This window comes from Ruditapes philippinarum, unplaced genomic scaffold (genome assembly GCF_026571515.1).
Source record: "Ruditapes philippinarum isolate M1 unplaced genomic scaffold, ASM2657151v2 ctg7832_1_1_1_1, whole genome shotgun sequence".
Lineage (NCBI taxonomy): Eukaryota > Metazoa > Mollusca > Bivalvia > Venerida > Veneridae > Ruditapes > Ruditapes philippinarum.
In genome coordinates this window covers 1-19,480 of record NW_026864176.1, presented here as the reverse complement: position 1 = coordinate 19,480, position 19,480 = coordinate 1, and the positions used below count along the sequence as shown (strand labels likewise).

At 32.2% G+C, this 19,480-nt stretch overlaps 1 protein-coding gene across 1 annotated transcript; it reads right to left on the bottom strand.

The window, feature by feature from the left end:
- Positions 1–502: 502 nt before the first annotated feature.
- Positions 503–19,126, bottom strand: LOC132724711 (protocadherin-like protein). Its single transcript, XM_060709640.1, has 15 exons — positions 18,985–19,126; positions 18,754–18,848; positions 11,294–11,470; positions 10,930–11,011; positions 8,210–8,397; positions 7,606–7,787; positions 7,143–7,262; positions 6,367–6,538; positions 5,382–5,549; positions 4,736–4,882; positions 3,524–3,652; positions 2,928–3,116; positions 2,235–2,431; positions 664–927; positions 503–532 (listed from the first exon to the last, which is right to left on the bottom strand). Exons 3-15 carry the CDS (start codon positions 11,454–11,456, stop codon positions 503–505), a joined length of 2,031 nt encoding a protein of 676 aa, XP_060565623.1. The 5' UTR covers positions 11,457–11,470; positions 18,754–18,848; positions 18,985–19,126.
- Positions 19,127–19,480: the final 354 nt, after the last annotated feature.

Sequence of the window (19,480 nt, the reverse complement as noted above, 5' to 3'; positions counted from 1 at the left end):
AGTCAGCTTAGCATTCCAGCAGAGCATTTTCTCACTATATTTAGTAATGCCCTGCTAGATTGCCTAGCCAGCTTAGCTAGCCAGCTGAGCATTCCAGCAGAGCATTTTTACACTATATTTAGTAATGCCCTGCTAGATTGCCTAGTCAGCTGAGCATTCCAGCAGAGCATTTTCTCACTATATTTAGTAATGCCCTGCTAGATTGCCTAGCCAGCTTTGCTAGCCAGCTGAGCGTTCCAGCAGAGCATTTTTTCACTAAAGCTAGGAATGCTCTGCTAGATTGCCAAGACAGCTGAGTATTGCAGCAGAGCATTTTTACACTATATTTAGGAATGCCCCGCTAGATGCCCAAAACAGCTGAGCATTACAGCAGATCATTACCTTCCCTATATAAATTGAAATGCCTTTTTGCTTAGCTCACTGTTCACTGCTAACTTCTCACATACCGTTTTTTTTTTAGTAAAACAAGCGTCATTGATATTTAATTAAGACACCAACGCTATTAGAATCTTTTGATGATTTTTTTAAACTCCTGGTGAAGTTCAGTTTTTTTATGTATCTAACTTACATACTAATGGATGCTATTTGTTCATAATTTCAGTTAAACTAATCTTTTATTTGAAAAGATATACACACAGATTTCTTTTTTTTTATTAAACATACATGTAAATCAATCTCTAGCGTTGTCGTTCCCGTTAGTCCGGCCTTGTCTGTAACCGTGACAATACAGTTAAATGGACCTGTAAAGTTGGCCGTGTCATAATCAAACTTCGTGAAGAATTTTATCGAGGCGTCTGTCCTGTTCATACGGAAATATCGAGTATAATCTCCACAGTCCATCGTATACACGTGGGTATCTAAAGGTGTGGCAATATCGTTGTCGGGATCACTCATAATAGGATTCCAGTCTCCAATATCAGCCCACCTCTGTACAAAAATATTTTTTATGAAATTGTCAAGGAATTATTTTAAAATGTATTATTTCCTTATTTCAGAAGATCCTTGCTTAAGCATTCTTTTATGCCTAAAGAAATAAATGAATGCGCAGTTCTACAATTTGGCCAAATGAAAACGTAACTGCTAACTAACAAGACTTAAATTGATACTCCTATAAGTTGATATTCACGAGTAAAGTATACATAGTAAGCAATTATTTTGAATATTAATCTGCAGCTGATTAATATTCATTGGTTTAGGTAAAAAGATAATACCCGTTTGTACGAGTGAATAGTTTTTACTGATTTCTTAAAAACGATCTGTAGCAAAATAAAAAAAATGTACATGATGTATGAGGGTTGTTAAAAAGAAATAAAACCTTCATATTACAATTTAAGCAAACGTTTATCACAGTATTGTGCTAAACGCGTGTTCCCTGTGATGTTGAAAAATGGTAACACGCACCCAGTTCAGCGCATCAAAATAGCCTTTGGAGTTAAGTTACTTCCAGCTTATTCACAATTTGATATCAGTTTTTTTCCGTATATTTTAAACCAACAGCTTTCAGTATGTTTAAGGAACATTATGTCTACACATGACGTCATTCAGACAAAAAAATGTTCAATCATAATTTTGAACAGCAGTGGTCATTGCGCTAAATGTAAAAATGTGACGTCCGTTAAAATACTGGAAAGTAGTGCGGTTGACAGATTGGCGATACTCCTTTAACTACATACGAACAGATAAAATTAGCACAGGGCAATGAATCTCATGGCAGGTAATAAATTTGGCGTAAACAATTCAACGTCGGTAGGAAAGGGAGAAGCAGAAAGCGCGTGAAAAGCTCTACTAAAGGATTACTCAATATCACATAATAACAACTGCATATAAAAATATAGTCATGTCGTGAATACTTTAGTATAAATCTCACTGCATATATAAACAATAACAAAAACCAAACTATGATTTGCTCAGTTTGTTTGTTTGTTTAATTGGGTTTTACGTCACACCGACACAGTATAGGTCATATAAGTTCCAGCTTTACTGGAAGACATCAGATACATTATCTCAGGCACGAATCGGCACCTGAGAAGAACCACCGACGTTCCGTAGGCTAGCTGGATAGCTTCCTCACATGAAAGAGTCCAAAGTCCCTGTTGGGATTCGAACCCAAAGCTGTGAGGGGCAAGTGGTTTGAAGTCAACGACCTTAACCACTCGGCAACGGACGCCCCTTTATTTTGCTCAGTGCAGAATTTGTTTTGACATATTGTAATACTAGTAGTAAATACATCATACCCCGCCTTGCTCTATTGGTTCAAATGAATATTTTGTTTGGTGGAAATACGGAGCCTCGTTCACATTCCGGATGTTGATTGTCAGCGTTCCTGTTGCGGTATCGAGGCTATCAGATACTGTTATTGTCGCAATTACTTCCCAACTAGGGTCCAGCTCTTCATAGTCCAAGATATTATATTCAGTTGTAAGAACACCGGCTGAAAAAAAACACGCACAGAAGTTTTAACAAGAGCAATGGAGTGTGAGAGTTCATGTAATAGTGAAGAAAGTCATCATTTCCATTTATCATTTATTTCACTACTTAAAAAGTTTACACAATTAATCGTTTTCAATTCAGGCCAAACAGAATATGTTCTAACAATCATGCATAAAAGAGAGACAAACGGAATCCGTAAATAACAAACGGCAGTGGTAATTGCAAACCACCGCAGATTATAATACACTTCTTGATACAAGTAGTTTGCTCGTAAACTTTTATCTGCTTTTACTTCAGTATTATCTATAAAATGATTCTATGTTAAAATATTCGAAATTTGGTTCTGAAAAATATCAAATTTCCAATATAACTGCCATTGTAGCATATTGAAAACAAATTATAATATTTCCAAATTACATTTGATATTCTAAGGGGTACACTTCTCGATTCCTAGTACTAATCTCTCTTTGAGAATTTGATTTGTATATTTTACATACTTGATACATTTAATCCGAAATAGTTGGTTGCCCAAGTTTGGTCATACGTCACGAGGACGGTGTGGGAATCTGTGGTATCGATATCAACATATTGTACAGTATACACAGTCGTTCCGAGCGGCGTTCCCTCGTGAACCGCTATAGGATCGGTCAATCCGAGATTTACAATCATTGGAACATCATTTATATCTAATAATTTACAATAATCAACATTTTTTGTAGTTAAAATCAACATTTTTAAATATACATTTTGCTAGATTTTTAAAATAAAAAGAGTCAGAATTTAAAACATTTTCTGCAAAAAAATTGTTTTTTTTTATAAAGTACATGTAATAGGGAAAAAAAGGCAAATTTCTAGTGATTAGTATGAAACATCTAGTCTAATCTTTAGTTTATATAAGTTCGAGTGTTTTCTGAAAATGACATAGACCTTAACGTGTTGCTAGAAATTTGACATCTTCAATGAACTTGAAACTACAATTATAATTATTTTTCGCAAATCGGCTGTATTAATTCGTGAATTGAAATTCAGCGTAAATTGTAAACACAAACTGTAGTGATATATCATATTCAGATACATTGTATTAGTTTATTACCATGAACTAGAACTGATAGCGACCTAGGTCCAACAGTTGTTGTACCATCAGAAACAGTTATCGCTAGGTCCCAACCAGGTTGATTATAAAAGTTTCCAACTAGATCTTGTGTTGCGGACACAACGCCATCTGGAATTAAAACAATAAATAAAACTTGTAATCGCTGCAATTTCCTGACATGAAGAAAACTTGATCTTAAAATGTAATCGCAATCAATATTGATTTTGTACTTGGTCAGTATTTCGTCTGCTTGAATGATTTTGATGCATAAGTAACCAAGCAAACTACAGTTTATACAGTAGAGATTTTGATAACTATCTATACCTAGCTCTTTCTCTCCGGTAGGTGCAAATCGTTGAGAGGTACAATGCACCTACAGAAGATTGGCAACCAACGGGCGGAGCCTTACACTTATGCATAATTTACTCATTTTAACCTCAGCTCTTCTTACGTGTGGAGCAGCTGCCTTTGTCTGGACGGAGAGTATTTAGGCAGTAGAAAAGCTCGCTGTCGACGGCGTGACGAGTTTTGAAGCGACGATTTATTATGTAGTTCACATCGAGCAAGATTAGGCTGTAGGTGGGGATGAGAAATGTAGAGAGAGAAAAGTTTCGAAACTATTGTTGCTAAGGTAAGATAGAGCCATCGTTGGTTTATTGACGTTGTCATGGGGAAACTTGGCCCAGCATGCGGGTACGTGGACTGTAGCAGCGCAGTGTTCAGAACAGAATGTCGGTAAATAATTCAAAGTAACAACCTATTCTCTGGTATAGGAACTTTAACCATAATCTCACGACAATAAAATATAACACACATGGTGCTGATGACGTGTAAATCCTACATAAATTACTTATCATCTCCATTAAATAGCAGGCATCTTCCTCTACTGCTGCTTTTACTGCAGCAACAACACCTTCTGATGATGCTGTTGCGGGACGGCCAGATCGGGGCTAATCTTTGATAATATATTTGTATGTTCTACCGGATTTAATTATAATAACCAAACGCATCTCGAAACTGTGGTATATGACAGGTCACCATAAACTTTATATAAATATGATTTAACATCATGCGCGTCCTTGCCGTCTGATAATGGTCTTCACTATTCACTATTCGGTATTTATTTTTTTAGTTTTCTCATTAAAAACGATGAATGGTTTTGATCAGATTTGGACGAGAAGTTATTTAGTGTTGTAAGGGTAAAAATCTTACTGTCTCCATCTATTTCAAACGGACATCCAGCAGGGTCACAGGTCATGGAAAATGTAAGGTTATCGTTTTCGGCATCTGTTGCAGACACAGCGTACACAAAGTCACCGGTGGCTGTTGTACGATAGGTTATATTGGCTCTAGCGCCGTCTGAAAAAAAAACAACATACCCGTGCGATAACAAAATCTGTGAAATTCAATAAATTCAATAATTAACTAGTTAATCTATCCAGCAAAGTGAATGTGAGATTAGTGTGGTCTATAATACAATGAGGAATTCAAGATGGAAGAAAAGAATTGCTGACTGTGCAGTGTTGTTGTTCTAACATTTTTTAAAAATTTGTTCATATTCCCAGTAGTGAAAATGACACTGACATTACAGAGTAAATATTTAAATGAGCGTATTTATCTCTCTATCTTCCGTTAATTATTTAATTGTCGAAACATCCAATGTATGAGGACATTGTTATTTTTTTTAATAAAAGCATTTTAAAAGTAGTATTCTAAAACAAACGAAAACTAGAATACAAGATTTAATATACGGGTTTAATTTGGCCATGTAAAGTTAGGATGCAGGAGAATAATGCGTGGAGCTGGCCATTAATAAATTTTTGTTTTATTATTAATTTTTGTTTCAGTAAGTACTTACTATTCAAGTTGGTGAATTTTGGCGGATTATTTTTTGTTATATACAGCATAAAGTAGCCCGTGTCCGTATTGTTTTGCCCATCACTTAACGTGATGTCCATTATGTATTGTTGAGTTGTTTCATAGTTAAATGTAACGCCATTAGTCGTAACTATAGATCTGTTTGAATCTGAAATGATAAAGAAAATACACATGACGTGTTTGAACTTGTCAAATGATTAAATATCGTAAATAATTGATCATATGACAAACAGAGAAACCAATGTTTTATGCATTATGCAAACAGTATTTTTTACATAAATATCTTTCATCTGTATCAATGTATATCTTTTTATATTTTATTTATATTTTTGCGGATCTAGAAGTTGACACATTTTATATTGATTTCGTTTGAGTTTTAACATATTTAGGTTGAGGAACGTATTGTATCAATAATTAAGCAATACACCTTGTTCAGTGCATTAGGAATTTACTTTTCTCTTGCATTGAGTAATAAAGACTTGATGTCGATGAGATTTCTTATCGCAAGGTTTAGTTTAATTACATATGTATGTAGATGTAAAAAATCTATTGATACAAAATCATGAGAAGAAAAGAAAAACGCTTGTTATCGCTATGCCATCCTATTTGACTGGAATAAACAATTTGTTTCCGTAATATGATTGCATTTGAATGTAAGTCGATGACTCCGTGGACACTGACTTTGAACCATTGACCCTTCACAGCAGAGACTTTGGAGTGTCATGTAAGGTAGCTACCTAGCTGCTAACAGAATGGCAGTGGTTCCTTTCAGATACCCACACGTACCTGTATAATGTACAGAGGGACACCTGAGGTATCCCACCACCAGAAAAGCTGGAAAGATGTCATATGACTCTTCCAGTGTCAGTGGGATTAAAGCCCTAACAAGAAACACATCATGGTATAAATTTTCTATTTCATTTTAATCAATTTTTTATTTTATCAGTATATATTGTGATACGTACTATCATGTCCTACATTTTTTACAGTAAATCCAGCGTTTGTCGGGGAAACATTCAAAGTTGTTACAAGTGTCGAATTGTCTTTGTCCGTGTATTGTACAGTGAAAAGCGCCACCTCGTAGTTAGTGTTCTCCGATAGTGTCGCAAATGAGGGCAAATTTGTTAATCTGGGTGCCTTTTAAAAAGAAAAAAAACCGGTAAAATCAAAGTTTCTGATTCTGTCGTTCATAAGATAAAGAGAATTAGAGAAAGACTTATACCAAAATGCATATGACTGACTCGCTGCTGAGAAGTGGAAGGCGCATAAAATAATGACTTTCATGTTCGGTCCAATGTCGTGCTTTTTGTAGAAAGCTGTTTGTTTGTTTGTTGTTGTTGTTTTTTTTTAGTCAGACAGTTATCTGGCCGAAATCACTAGACATTATGAGTAAAAGACAATAAATTCTATTAAAAAGTGTTTCATAACTATATAAAATGAGCTCGATACATCTAAGTACAAACGAAAGTTCTATTCTATTCTTCCCTATTATACCAAACTGTTGTATTACTATTTGTAATTCTGCTGTTTCTGGATATACCTTAAATTTTGATTTCTTGTTTTTTATTGTTGAGATAACATACGAACGAAAGAACAAACGGACATACGGATTTTATAAAAATAAAAACCACAGCAACAGATATATTAGATGGTTTATGTTCTAACTTGTTCTAATTTTGTCGAAAGAAAATAAAGTACATGTAATAAATCTTTTTTGGATATTTTTTTATTAAAGGCTTACCCAACTTAACACTTTTATTGTAAGTGTTGCTTGATTGGTATTTAAACACTGGTCTTGAACTTCAAACGTCATAGTGTATGTCCCGACAGCCGGCTTTGACACGGCAAGGAAAAACAGTGCCTGAAATCACAGAATCAGGACAATGATAAGTAATTGAATAAATGCACTTCTAATTATGTAAAATAGGTTTTCTTATATATTCTGTATATTTCTTTTTTGTTTTCGGCATCATCTACAACATTATCACAGCAGCATCATTTTCATATTCATCATTATCATCATCATTATCATCATCAACATCATCTAATCATCGGTCATTATTATAGTTACACCGAGTAGCTCATTTAGAAAAACAGCAAATATATACAAATATCCAATGGTGTTCGGCTGAGCTTTACGACCGGAAAGTTGTTATTTTAAAAACTAGTGAAAAGAAACATGTAAAAATAAAAGTAAAACACGCACGTATTGTTCTGTCGTAATAAAACTGACTAGTTGATTGTTCATCAATATCTCTGATAAAAAGTGAAGACACGTCTTTCGAATCAATGTCGTCTGCGGATATTTTGTATATGAATGCTCCGGCTGTCTCGTCGCCGTATATCCAAACTTCACGAGGCAAGTTAGTGAACTCAGGAGCCGTGTCTGCAAATAGAATCTTGGCAGCTTAGTATATGTATAAATATGTATAAATAAATAAATAAATAAATACATACATACATACATACATACATACATACATACATACATACATACATACATACATACATACATACATACATACATACATACATACATACATACATACATACATACATACATACATACATACATACATACATACATACATACATACATACATACATACATACATACATACATACATACATACATACATACATACATACATACATACATACATACATACATACATACATACATACATACATACATACATACATACATACATACATACATACATACATACATACATACATACATTGTTAATCCAATGGCTAGCTAATAAAAGGGTAAATTATTTTACAAAATATTAAAAAAAAACATACTTGCGATAACTTCTGCTCCAAAAGCATATATCCGGTCTCTAGTTACAACAGAAGACCCTGAAGACCAGTCAAATGTTGGCTCGTGCGCGGGGTCAAGGTTGGTCATGCTCGGCTCCCTCCTCGATTCATCGGAGTATGATTCAACGCCCTCTTTATACCCTACAATACCCGAGGGCCCCGCGGCATACCTGTACACAAAAACAATATTTTAAAATAGACAAATGTATGTTGAAGAGGTATGTAAAGTAAATTATTAAAGACCGGTTGTGACATTTTGATTTTCACGAATTCACAATATATATATATTTGGTAAAAGTATATAATGTATATATTATATACATTTAAAACATTACAATAAAATAGATGCATGATGCAGCAGACAGACTTTAATATCATAATATATACTAGCTGAAATATACATGTATATTAATACATGTTATATAAAGAATGCACACCTATACCAGAGATAAAACCAAAAAAAGGGAAAATAAATATCCTTGTTTCCATTGTGTTCTCTGTCATTGGTCTCATTGGTCTCGTGATATAGAAATTCTTTTACTAGTTTGTCGACACAATAATGATAGTTTAACATGGCATTTAACATGTTGAATCATCTGTATGTATCACTAAATAGTTGAGCCGCGTTACGACAAAACCAACATAGTGCGTTTGCGACCAGCATGGATCCAGACCAGCCTGCGCATCCGCGCAGTCTGATTAGGATCCATGCTGTTCGCTATCAGTTTCTCTACTTGTAATAGAGTTGGTAAGCGAACAGCATGGATCTTGATCAGACTGCGCAGGCTGGTCTGGATCCATGCTGGTCGCAAACCCATTAAGTTGGTTTTGTCATGACGCGGCTCAAATAGTTATTGTAATACAAATATCATAGAGATTATAGCACACAGAGACTATCACATTAATGCACATATCACAGAGGTACATAATACAAAATTTAACCCCCTCCCTCTCGAAATTAAAGGCTAAACATCAAACTATAAGATAGAATTATGACTGACATTCAGGGGACTTTAATGTTATTTTTAAATTTGATTGATAACAATTGATATTTCTTCATTCCTGAGGAGAAGAATGTAATATTCAAACTACACTTAGACCTTAATTTCGGTTTGGACGCAAAGAAAATTGACTCAATTGTTCCAAAGTGCAATGACATCTTGATCACTCACAGACAAGCTCCAGGTCACGGCTAAGGTGGCTTCAATCTTCATAAATTCACGATTTCAACATAATGAATACATGATTTCATCTTCACGAATTAACGTTTTCATATCAACTTCCTGAATTCACGAATTCAACTTCACAAATTCACTAATTCAGCTTCACGAATTCACAAATATAACTTCAATTTATTAAGTTGAAATCGTAAATTCATGAAGTTGAAATATTGAAATTATGAATTCATGAAATAGAAATCGCGAACTCATGGACTCATGATGAAATCACTTATTTGTTATGGTGAATGTAATTAAAGTGTCCCTGTCAGTCTTTCATAGTATATCAAGCAAAATAAACTTTCATTGTCTTACTTAGTGTTCAACAAGTATTGTTTTTACTCTTTCGCTTTGATAGAAACTGAGAAAACAATTTACAAAATCAAGGTATGAATTGTTGTATTTAAAGCTTCTTACTATATTGTAGTAAGTGATTTATATAATACATTGAAAACTTTAATGGTATGTATGATTCAAATGTGTAAACAATTAATCAGATATAATATTTATCATTCAGTAATATATCATAATTATATACAATCCAATGAAATATCATATTTACCATTCAGTGAGATAATATATTTACAATCCACTGAATTCCATTTACACTCAATTGAGATATTTCATTTATATTCCAATGATTTATTATTTAAACAATCCAAGGAGATATTAAATTTACAATCCAATGAGATATTATATTTAATTACAATCGAATAGGATATAGTATTTACAATCCATTAAATATTATATTGATATCTAATGAGATATTACATTTACAATTGAATAGGATATATTATTTATAATCCAATAAAAATTATATTGATATCCAATGAGATCTTATATTTACCATCCAATAAGATATTATATAAACACCCAATGAGTTATTATATATATCACCCAATATGATAATATATTTACCATCCAATGAGATATTATATTAACATCCGATGAGATATTATATATATCACCCAATGACATAATATATTTACCATCCAATTACATATTCTATAAATATCCGATGAGATATTATATCTATCACGTACCAATGACATAATATATTTACCATCCAATGAAATATTATATGAACACCGAATGTGATACTATATATATATCACTCAATAAGATATCATATTTACAACACAATGAGATATTATATTAACATTAAATGAGATATTATATCTCTCACCCATGAGATAATATATTTACCATCCAATGAGATCTTATATTAACATCAAATGAGATATTATATATATCGCCCGATGAGATAATACATTTACCATCCAATAAGATCTTATATCAACATCCAATGAGAAATATATCTATCACCCAATGAGATAATATATTTACCATCCAATGAGATCTTATATTAACATTAAATATCACGTAATGAAATATCATAATTACCACACAATGGAGATATTATAGATCAACAACCGAAGTGGAGATATTATTATCTATCATTCCATGAGATTTAATATATTTTACCATCCAATGAGATAGTTATTCCTTATAGTAATCCTATCCCTTTCTGGCACGAGATACTCTACAATGTTATTCTTAGCTGAAGCTGTAATATATTTAAGATCATTGTAATTATAAAGAAATTATATAAGTCTTGTACTTGTAAAAAGTTTTAAGATTATGACAAACACATTTTGTGGGAGAAAATAGTATTGCAGAGTTGCCGTTGTTCTTTATCAAATTATTGCATTTATAACCATTTCATTACAAAACTTAAATTTATTTTAGCACTACTGGTAAAAATTTACTTGGCTTTGATCAACAATAATATGTAATATGTATGTGTATCTTTGTTTCCTGAATAATCGTATTTATTAGAGATTCAAACCTGGAACAGTAAAATAATTTTCTCCTTTAAGCTGGTAACTCTGATGATCTAAGTGGTCCCAGACTTGTAACTCTATAGCACCATCCTCCACAGCATAGAAAATCCATTTATATAGCACGCCGCACGTGCAGCTGTCCGGGGTGTGATACTCCACTGCCTCCATCAAAAACCCGCTGCCTTTATATAAAACAATCAGTTTATATATGATTATTTTTTGTACAGTTGTCGTGATCTTGAAACAATTTAGTTTGAAATTTTCAATCAAAGATCCAATTAAAACTATGTCATACAGGTTCCTATGGAAGCCTTGGAGGGTCACTTTTGAGTTTCGACTTACAGATTTATTTTACTATTTTCTTATGACTTTTGATTTATGACTTTTGATTTATGACTTTTGATTTTTGACTTATGGATTTTGTTATTGTCCCACGTGTTTGCCTCATAATTTCTAAGGAAAATATGGCAGAATATGACAACAATTCAGACGAGGTAAGTTCATTTACTTAAGTTGCCTGGAGACTTATTTAAAAAACAAAATATGTGGGCTCATATGCAAGAACAGAATATTATTCTTATATAAGCCTTTTTTCTTGATTAAGAAAACAAAATACTTTGCTTGCTTTGCATTGCATTTGATATCCATTTTTTTATTTTGATTTCCGGAACAGGGATATATAATTTCAAATTGACATACAACGTATGAATCAAACGCTTTATTTTTATATGGGTTCCAGTTTTAAATCCAAATCAGTCTCGCATTGTTGTTTGCTGCAGTTTCAATCGGTTTTCACCTGTAGTTCATTCTTCGTTCATGTTATATTGAATATAGACCAAATTATAGGCCTTATTTTGACAAAGAAATTTGTAGCTAAGAAGATTCATGAAACATGGTATTTCAAAAACAATAAATCATACAGCTTTGAAACTTCACACACTTGTTTAGAACACGCTCTAAGTTAGAAATCTCTGAAATGCATTGTTATCAAATTATGCCTCTTTTTCGACTTTGAATTTGTGGTTTAGAATTTTCATGACAAATCGTTTTTCAAAAACTATTTCAGCGATTCCTTTGAAACTTAAAACACATATTAAGTGTTGACATCTAAGGTCAATGACCAAGTTTCGTATGAGTGGCTCACAATTTGACATTTTATCCCTTTTTTTTAAATTTTAAATTTGTTTTTTTCAGAAGGTTTATAAATAGGGCCCCATAAATAAAGTAAGGGCCATAATTAAATTTATTTTTCAATTTTTTCCAAGTATCAAAAATTGGACCCCTTACCAATTTACAAATTTACAGTTTTTTTGTATAAAAAATTTTTGTAACCATTATGTTTAAGTGACTTTTTGTTTTTCATTTTGTAATTTTTTGTATTTCTTTTTAAAGTTAGAAAAACACTTCTTTAAATAATTTAAATTTTTAATTTCTAAAAAAGCAAACCTGTAAAATTAAGGGAGTCCCTCCCGAAGGTTTAAAAACTACAAACGCATTTCCCAAAAAGCAATCGGGAAAATTACATTTTTTGGGTCAATTTTTTGGGTCAAGTTTAAAAAAAGACTTTTGCAAAAACAGCTTTTTCGTTCCGAGTGGAAAGTAGTGCAAAATATCCAAACACTGGTGATTTGGTTTTCTTCGTTATTGTCTATGGAAATATTCAGACATTTTCGAAGTACGAGTGTTAACCTTTTCACACTTGTTATTTTCAAGTTTTAACCCCACCACTTATTGTGGACGCTTTATTGGAAACACGCAATGTCACGTCCCGCCACGTTTATTTTATACTGTCCATAGCTCCAATATGGTCGATAGACAGGTCATGGTGAGACTGAGAAAAGTGTGAAAAATCATGAATTCATAATTCTGGCTTTCATAATTTTCAGTATTTGCCCATTGTAAATTTTAAAACTTATATGAAAGGTATCGAAATCAAACTTTGCATGTTCATATAGTTCTGCTATCATAGCTATCATAAATTTTAGAAAGCCTCCTTTGTTGTTTTTTTTTTTTTTTTTTTTTTTTTTTTTTTTTTTTCAATCTTAGATTTTGTTAAGCTCATAATTATCTTAAAAAACTGTTGAATGCATTCAACTTGAATTTACTGGCAGATATATCTCGGCGAGACAGAGAGTGCATTGTGTTGTAAACAAAAAAATTTGATTATAACATTAATCGTTTCTCCTAAATTAAACATTTCCTTTTTCGACATGCTGCGGGTTGGGGTATGCTCATTACGAAAGACTATGAGAATTTCCATTACATATATAAAATCGGTCATTCTTCGAAAAAAAAACAAAAACAAAAAACAACTTGTGAACGTTATTTAATATATACATTATACAATGGATACAGTTTCTTAAAGTTAACTAGGAAATTTTTGGCTAGAGACTGTGCTTGTTTTTTTCCTCTTTTGAACATTTAGAAAAGAAGAAATAACGCTCTGACAATGATTTTAAAAATCTTGACTTCAATAATAATGCAGACACTCTAGCGTTGCTAGTTTACATGATTTATCTTATGTTTTCAAAAGCTTCTTTAGAACACTCATGATTTTCTTAGTTTTTATCAGTAACGTTTGTAGAAATATCGTATATACGCGTATGTCTTCCGTGACGTAAATATCGAAGTGTTTGTTGATGGCAGTGTTAATTTTAAGCTGTTCCTTAGTGTAAGGCATTTGTGCTATTTTGAAAAAAGTGCTTACCTCTGTATTTCTTATCTCTTTTTTTAAATTAAATGTAATGAAGCTCAAATGCAGTTTGTTTTGCATTTATTTTATTATCTTTATACATTTTGTTTCTTATAAGACAAACATTTTGTTAAACAAAATAAAGCACGGTTGTAGAAATAAAATGTTTGTTGTTATCTGTTTAAACGCATTTATTCAAATAAAATATTGATAGCTGTGCCAACCTGTCACGGTCTAGACCGTGAGGTAAAAACCTTTGGTAGTGTGGTCTCTCGGTAGAGGTATATTTAGGTAGTCTGTTGAGGGAGTTGGCTGGTTCCAAACAGTTTACTTCTATAGTGATTGCTATTCTATTTCTACTTTGCTCATTTCAACCTCTTACTTATAATTTTAATGGAACACTATCTCTACATAGATAAATAAATTCTCTGTGACATTTAAATACTGTTTATTCCGGAAGTAAATTGCAAGTTTATTTTAGTTATAACAAAGTTATAATAACACAATAATAAATTGTCAACAAATAGGACAATGTATTTTTATCATTCAGGACCAGATTTAATATGATAATGTAAATAAGTTCAAGTTTGAAGTAGAAATCATCAAGAGTTTGTGTCAAAACCGTTTTCTAAATTTTATTTTATACTTTTAAATTTTCTCCCAACGGATAGAAAATTCCGTATTATGTTAGTGACAAATACGGAACCATATATGGAAATGCCGGATTATTTTGACGTTGGTTCCGATCTTAGCAGTGTCTTACGTAGCATCCAAAATTATAAGAGGCGTCGCCGGCTTTGCATAAATTACGTATTCATTCGTCACTCATAAATTTATTTTTCATTTCCTGAAATTTCTTATAGAAGTGTAGTATAATTAAAATCATTTTTACTAAAAAACGAAAAGGAATATAATAAAAGTAAAATTATGTTGTAGTAGCTTTCTGAGGCTATGCATTTTTCTACTTGCAATATTGGAAAATAAATATCTCACTCGACCTTCGGTCTCGCGAGATATCAATTTTCCACCGCTGGCTCGTAGCAAATACAAAGCCTTAAAGCTACTACTACATAATATTCCGTATATAAATCTCCTTTAATTTAATGTATTATAATGCCTAACGCTTGTACCCTCTTTAATAGTCAACACGGGAAAATAGCGTACCCGGCAACCGTGACTAAATTCAACAAAGAATTAAATAATCTATTTCAAGATGTAAAATGCTAATAAAAAATTTGTAATAAAGCTACACATCTAGAAACTAGCTCAGAACAGTTTAATTCTGAATAAAAAATTCGTTATTTATCAAGAATAGTTTATTTACTTTAATACTCAATGCTGCAGACGGCACTTATAAATAAATGTCCTGAAATTGAAACTTCTATACATATGATTTCATACATACAATTGATGTTGATTCTTCACGTAAAAAAAATCAACTATGATAAAAACATATGAATGCAATAATTCTAATGCAAAAATGAGGCTAGTGGCTAAATGAATTTGTAAACATTATTATGACTTCAACCACCACCTCTTTCGGCTATGTCTCCCTTTTCATTTGGGTGATTGGCAATCCACACATTTTGTTTATTTTTAGCATTTAATTCTAAAATCCAAATTTTAAAACTTAATGTTTTATACCAAAGGCAAAGATAACAGCCAAAAATGGCAAAAAGTTTTAAGTTGCAAAAGTCAAAAGATAAAAAGTCCATAAGTAAAAATGATAAAAATTATAAATGAAAGTCTTTAAAACCAAAAACGGGGGGAAATAAGTCACATTTTAAATTACAAAGATTCAAATTATTATTATTGAAAAACAATCATTATATATTTTCCTTTGTTAAAAAACCATAATACATCCTAATAAAGATGGTTGCTAATTTGTTGTTTGCAAATGGAATAAAGGGGACGTTTGAAATTCTAATTTAACACATACTTGAAATTAACCGCTACATTGTATAAAAATTTATATGTCAACGGTACGAAATTCTACTGAATTTTACAATCCCTTACAGTGCAAGATAGAGTGGTTTATAACTTAAATGATAATTTACAAATATATGTGTAATTTGCTCAATATAACAAACCAAATATCTTAAAACAACCATATAATGAAGTGAAATCGTAGACTATCGTCTTTATGATTTTAAAAACATCATTTTTTGAAAACTTTACCTGTAGTAACCTAGTATATATCAAAAAACACCAAAAAAAGTCAGTATAAGTCGTTTTTAAAGCGTATTTATATTAAATCTATTTTCAAAATTAAATCGTTCAACTCGGTACACAGTTGTAGTATTGAAACAGCGTCCAATGGCGTCTGTAGATCTGGCTTCAGAAGGGGTGCTAATTCTACGAATTTCTCACAGTGTCTTGTTTTGCAAAATATATAAGTCTCTCAAGTAAACTGTGAGTTGTGAGTTTCATACAGACCTTGTACAAAAAAACAGTTGTGTCAGGTTTACCACAAATAACAGAAGAACTCGTTTGTTGCCTTATTTCATGTGCAATCCGGTCTAACTCGGTTTGTATGAATCCATGAAGCAAAATTTTAAGTTCTTACATTGTATCGGGCCAGATTATTAAATACACATGTATCGCGGAAGTCTTTGAAAAAAAAATCCACCAATGGATTCCAATTTTGTCGTAATGTTACACCACCACTTCTCAATGCGTTGGTTAGATGTGCTTTTTCCAACTACAACGCTTCGAGTACCAGCAATCGGATCTGTAGAATCGTGTCTGAAGTATTGCTGCAATAGTTTAAAGGCAAATGCAGTTTTCCGTACCAAACATTACAAAAGTAGTATTGGGTGGGGGGGGACTTGGTAATGTTCAGTAAAGGTGTCTAAAAGTATCTTGCAATAAGGTGTGGGACGTTATTTGAGTCCGAAACCTCTAACCATATTATTTTTCTACTATACCCATTTACAGCACCATGGATACAAAATCCTTATGGTTTAAGTTTGTCTTAACCGTCCATATGTCATATAAAACTGGACCTTTGGCGGCAATAAGCGATAAGCTTTCCGCATTCTCATCAAGCGCTTCATTTATTTCCATGGACGTCGGTCCCCCCTTATTGTACTGTGGTAATCCAGCATTACCAACGCCATGTATTGTACGGTATTTCCTTATTCCATCTCACTTGTTTTTATTTCACATTTAATAATAAACAGACACAGGTCTCAAAAGGGTATAATTCCATTACGCCGTGTTTTAAAATTTAAAGCGTTTTTAAAAAATTTCTATCCACTGTAACTAAATTGGGATCGTTGTAAAGATATGCCATTGGCCGTTACCAGAAAGTACTTTATTTATCAGCAGGTTTTGTTTTTAAAAGTTTTTAAGGAGGTATCCCTTGGCCGTACGGGTAAGCCGTAGTATTTGGTTGAAGCCAAATCAACATTCAAGTTTTTCATCCTTCGTTTTACCTTTTGTCCCAGTAGTTTGTCTGAAATAAGAGTATATAATTTTATCTAAAACTCTTTTATACATTCATTAGTATATAAAATGGGGTAAATCTCTTAGCTCCGTCTTTTAAAGATTGATAGGTGGCGAAAAAATATATAACATTTAAAATACTAGTAGGATATTTTTTTCCTAACTAATCTTTATCTATGTTTGTTCTTAAGTTGTTTCTTTTCTCAAATTGTTAAAAATATAGAACAAAAATTAGAATTGGTCTAAATGCAAAATGGTGTTTCGCATCACAATTATAAGTTAACTTTGCACTTGTGTGTTATGAACATAGCACTTCCGTTTCTATATGAAATTGGTCAACACTATCTAAGTACTTCAGAGGACATACTGATTATGTAATAGCTCAATAAAATTCCTGAACTGCGATACATGTTTAATACTGTGCACCCATGCCATTTAAAGACGTTTAAAAACTTGTATTCCCTGTCTACTTGTAAAACAGTTATTTTGTTTGTTACTCATGGACAAATTTTGTGATGAGGACAAAAAATGTATAAGCACTAAATATAGTGAACATATTTAGAACATAGCAGATTGCTTGTGGAATTAAAGTCTGTGATATATTACCACTATTGGATTATATCAAATAACATTAAATTTCCTCCTTAACACATCCTCACCTCCATGACAAATCTCAATGAAATTATTTAAAACGTTTAAAAAACATACCTGAAACCAAAGTTGCTGCTTTCAGCTTTTAAAGCACGTGTAAAATGGGTAAGTCATAAGACGTAAGTCACAAATCAAAAGTCAAAAGTCGAAAGTCAAAAGTAAAAACATCCGTAAGTCGAAACTCAAAAGTGACCCTCCAAGGCTTCCATAGGTTCCTGTAATGTTCAGCAGAAGTTTGTTACGAATACAGAAAATAATTTTTGAATATATGATCGACGCGAGTGCTTCTTTGACCTTATATAATCTCCATGAACACAATTTCGTTTCAAACAAGTTAAAGTTAATAATGTATACTTTATCTGAATATTTCAAGAATTATAAATGAAAGAAAATTTTGCAATGAAATAAATTAATACGGATTGTATTTATGTATGTAAATATCCCCTTTTAGTAAGTATATATCACGTAACTGAATTCTGTGTTGCTTCTTGATTGATACAAAATATGAAAACGGAATCAACTTTTTTGACCTCTACAATATATAAAATAAATTGTTCAGCGAAGAAGTAAATTTTTACTACAGGGCTTACTTGAATTACTTTTCTATACAGTTTTTAAAAATTTGGATAAAGTGTTGATCCCTCGGAGGCATTAATCACAAGAAAAGAAATTTACCAGTGACTGTATCGGCAGTGGTATATATTTGTAAGCGCTAGCGCTAGATGCGTTTCAGGTGGCCATTTTTTGGCGCGTGCAAGTCTGTACCGCATCTGGAAAAAAAAAACACGATTTATGTCTCAAGATTTTATAACGAAATTTCATTATCAATCGTTTTTGATATTTTCACATTTGTTTGAATATATAAATGAGTAATAAATTATAGAAACATTAATGTTCGAGACTTACCGGCACATACTAAAAAACGCGAAAAACACGATTAATTCCTTCATTTGTGAATTATGTCATTTAATACATGTTTAGAACAATATCAGATTTACAATAGAAAAGGTTTTTAAAAAATCGGAAAGTAGCGTTTAAAACATAGACCACTAGCATTGTTTTGGGTTTAAAGTGATCATTTTACACATAAAAAAACAATAGGAACTTAATGTAGCAAAACGAGTGTTTTTTTGTTAACGAATCGATAGATCATATCTACAATAAACGTATGATTTTATACAAGTTTCATTATGCATGTATTGGAAAAATGTCTATAATACATACTATAGATATATGCCCTGTTTAAGACTTAAACTTAAAGCATATCATCTGTTTAAATACAAGTAAATAATGAAAGCATTTGAATAATATGGCCGTGAAAGTACGCGAGCTAACTGGCTAGCGGGTGGGCGGGGGGCTGGCAGTGTGAACTTGCGGGCTAGCAGTCTAGCGGGTTTAAAAG

What these genes read in the sequence shown, in the direction of transcription:
- LOC132724711 (XM_060709640.1), bottom strand. Translation starts at nt 11,456, where the DNA reads ATGGAGGCAGTGGAGTATCACACCCCGGACAGCTGCACGTGCGGCGTG. An exon ending in ATTACGACAGAACAATACGT is followed by an intron (nt 7,263 to 7,605) that starts GCGTGTTTTACT and finishes CTGTGATTTCAG; the next exon opens with GCACTGTTTTTCCTTGCCGT. An exon ending in CGCTAGAGATTGATTTACAT is followed by an intron (nt 533 to 663) that starts GTATGTTTAATA and finishes GAACTTCACCAG; the next exon opens with GAGTTTAAAAAAATCATCAA.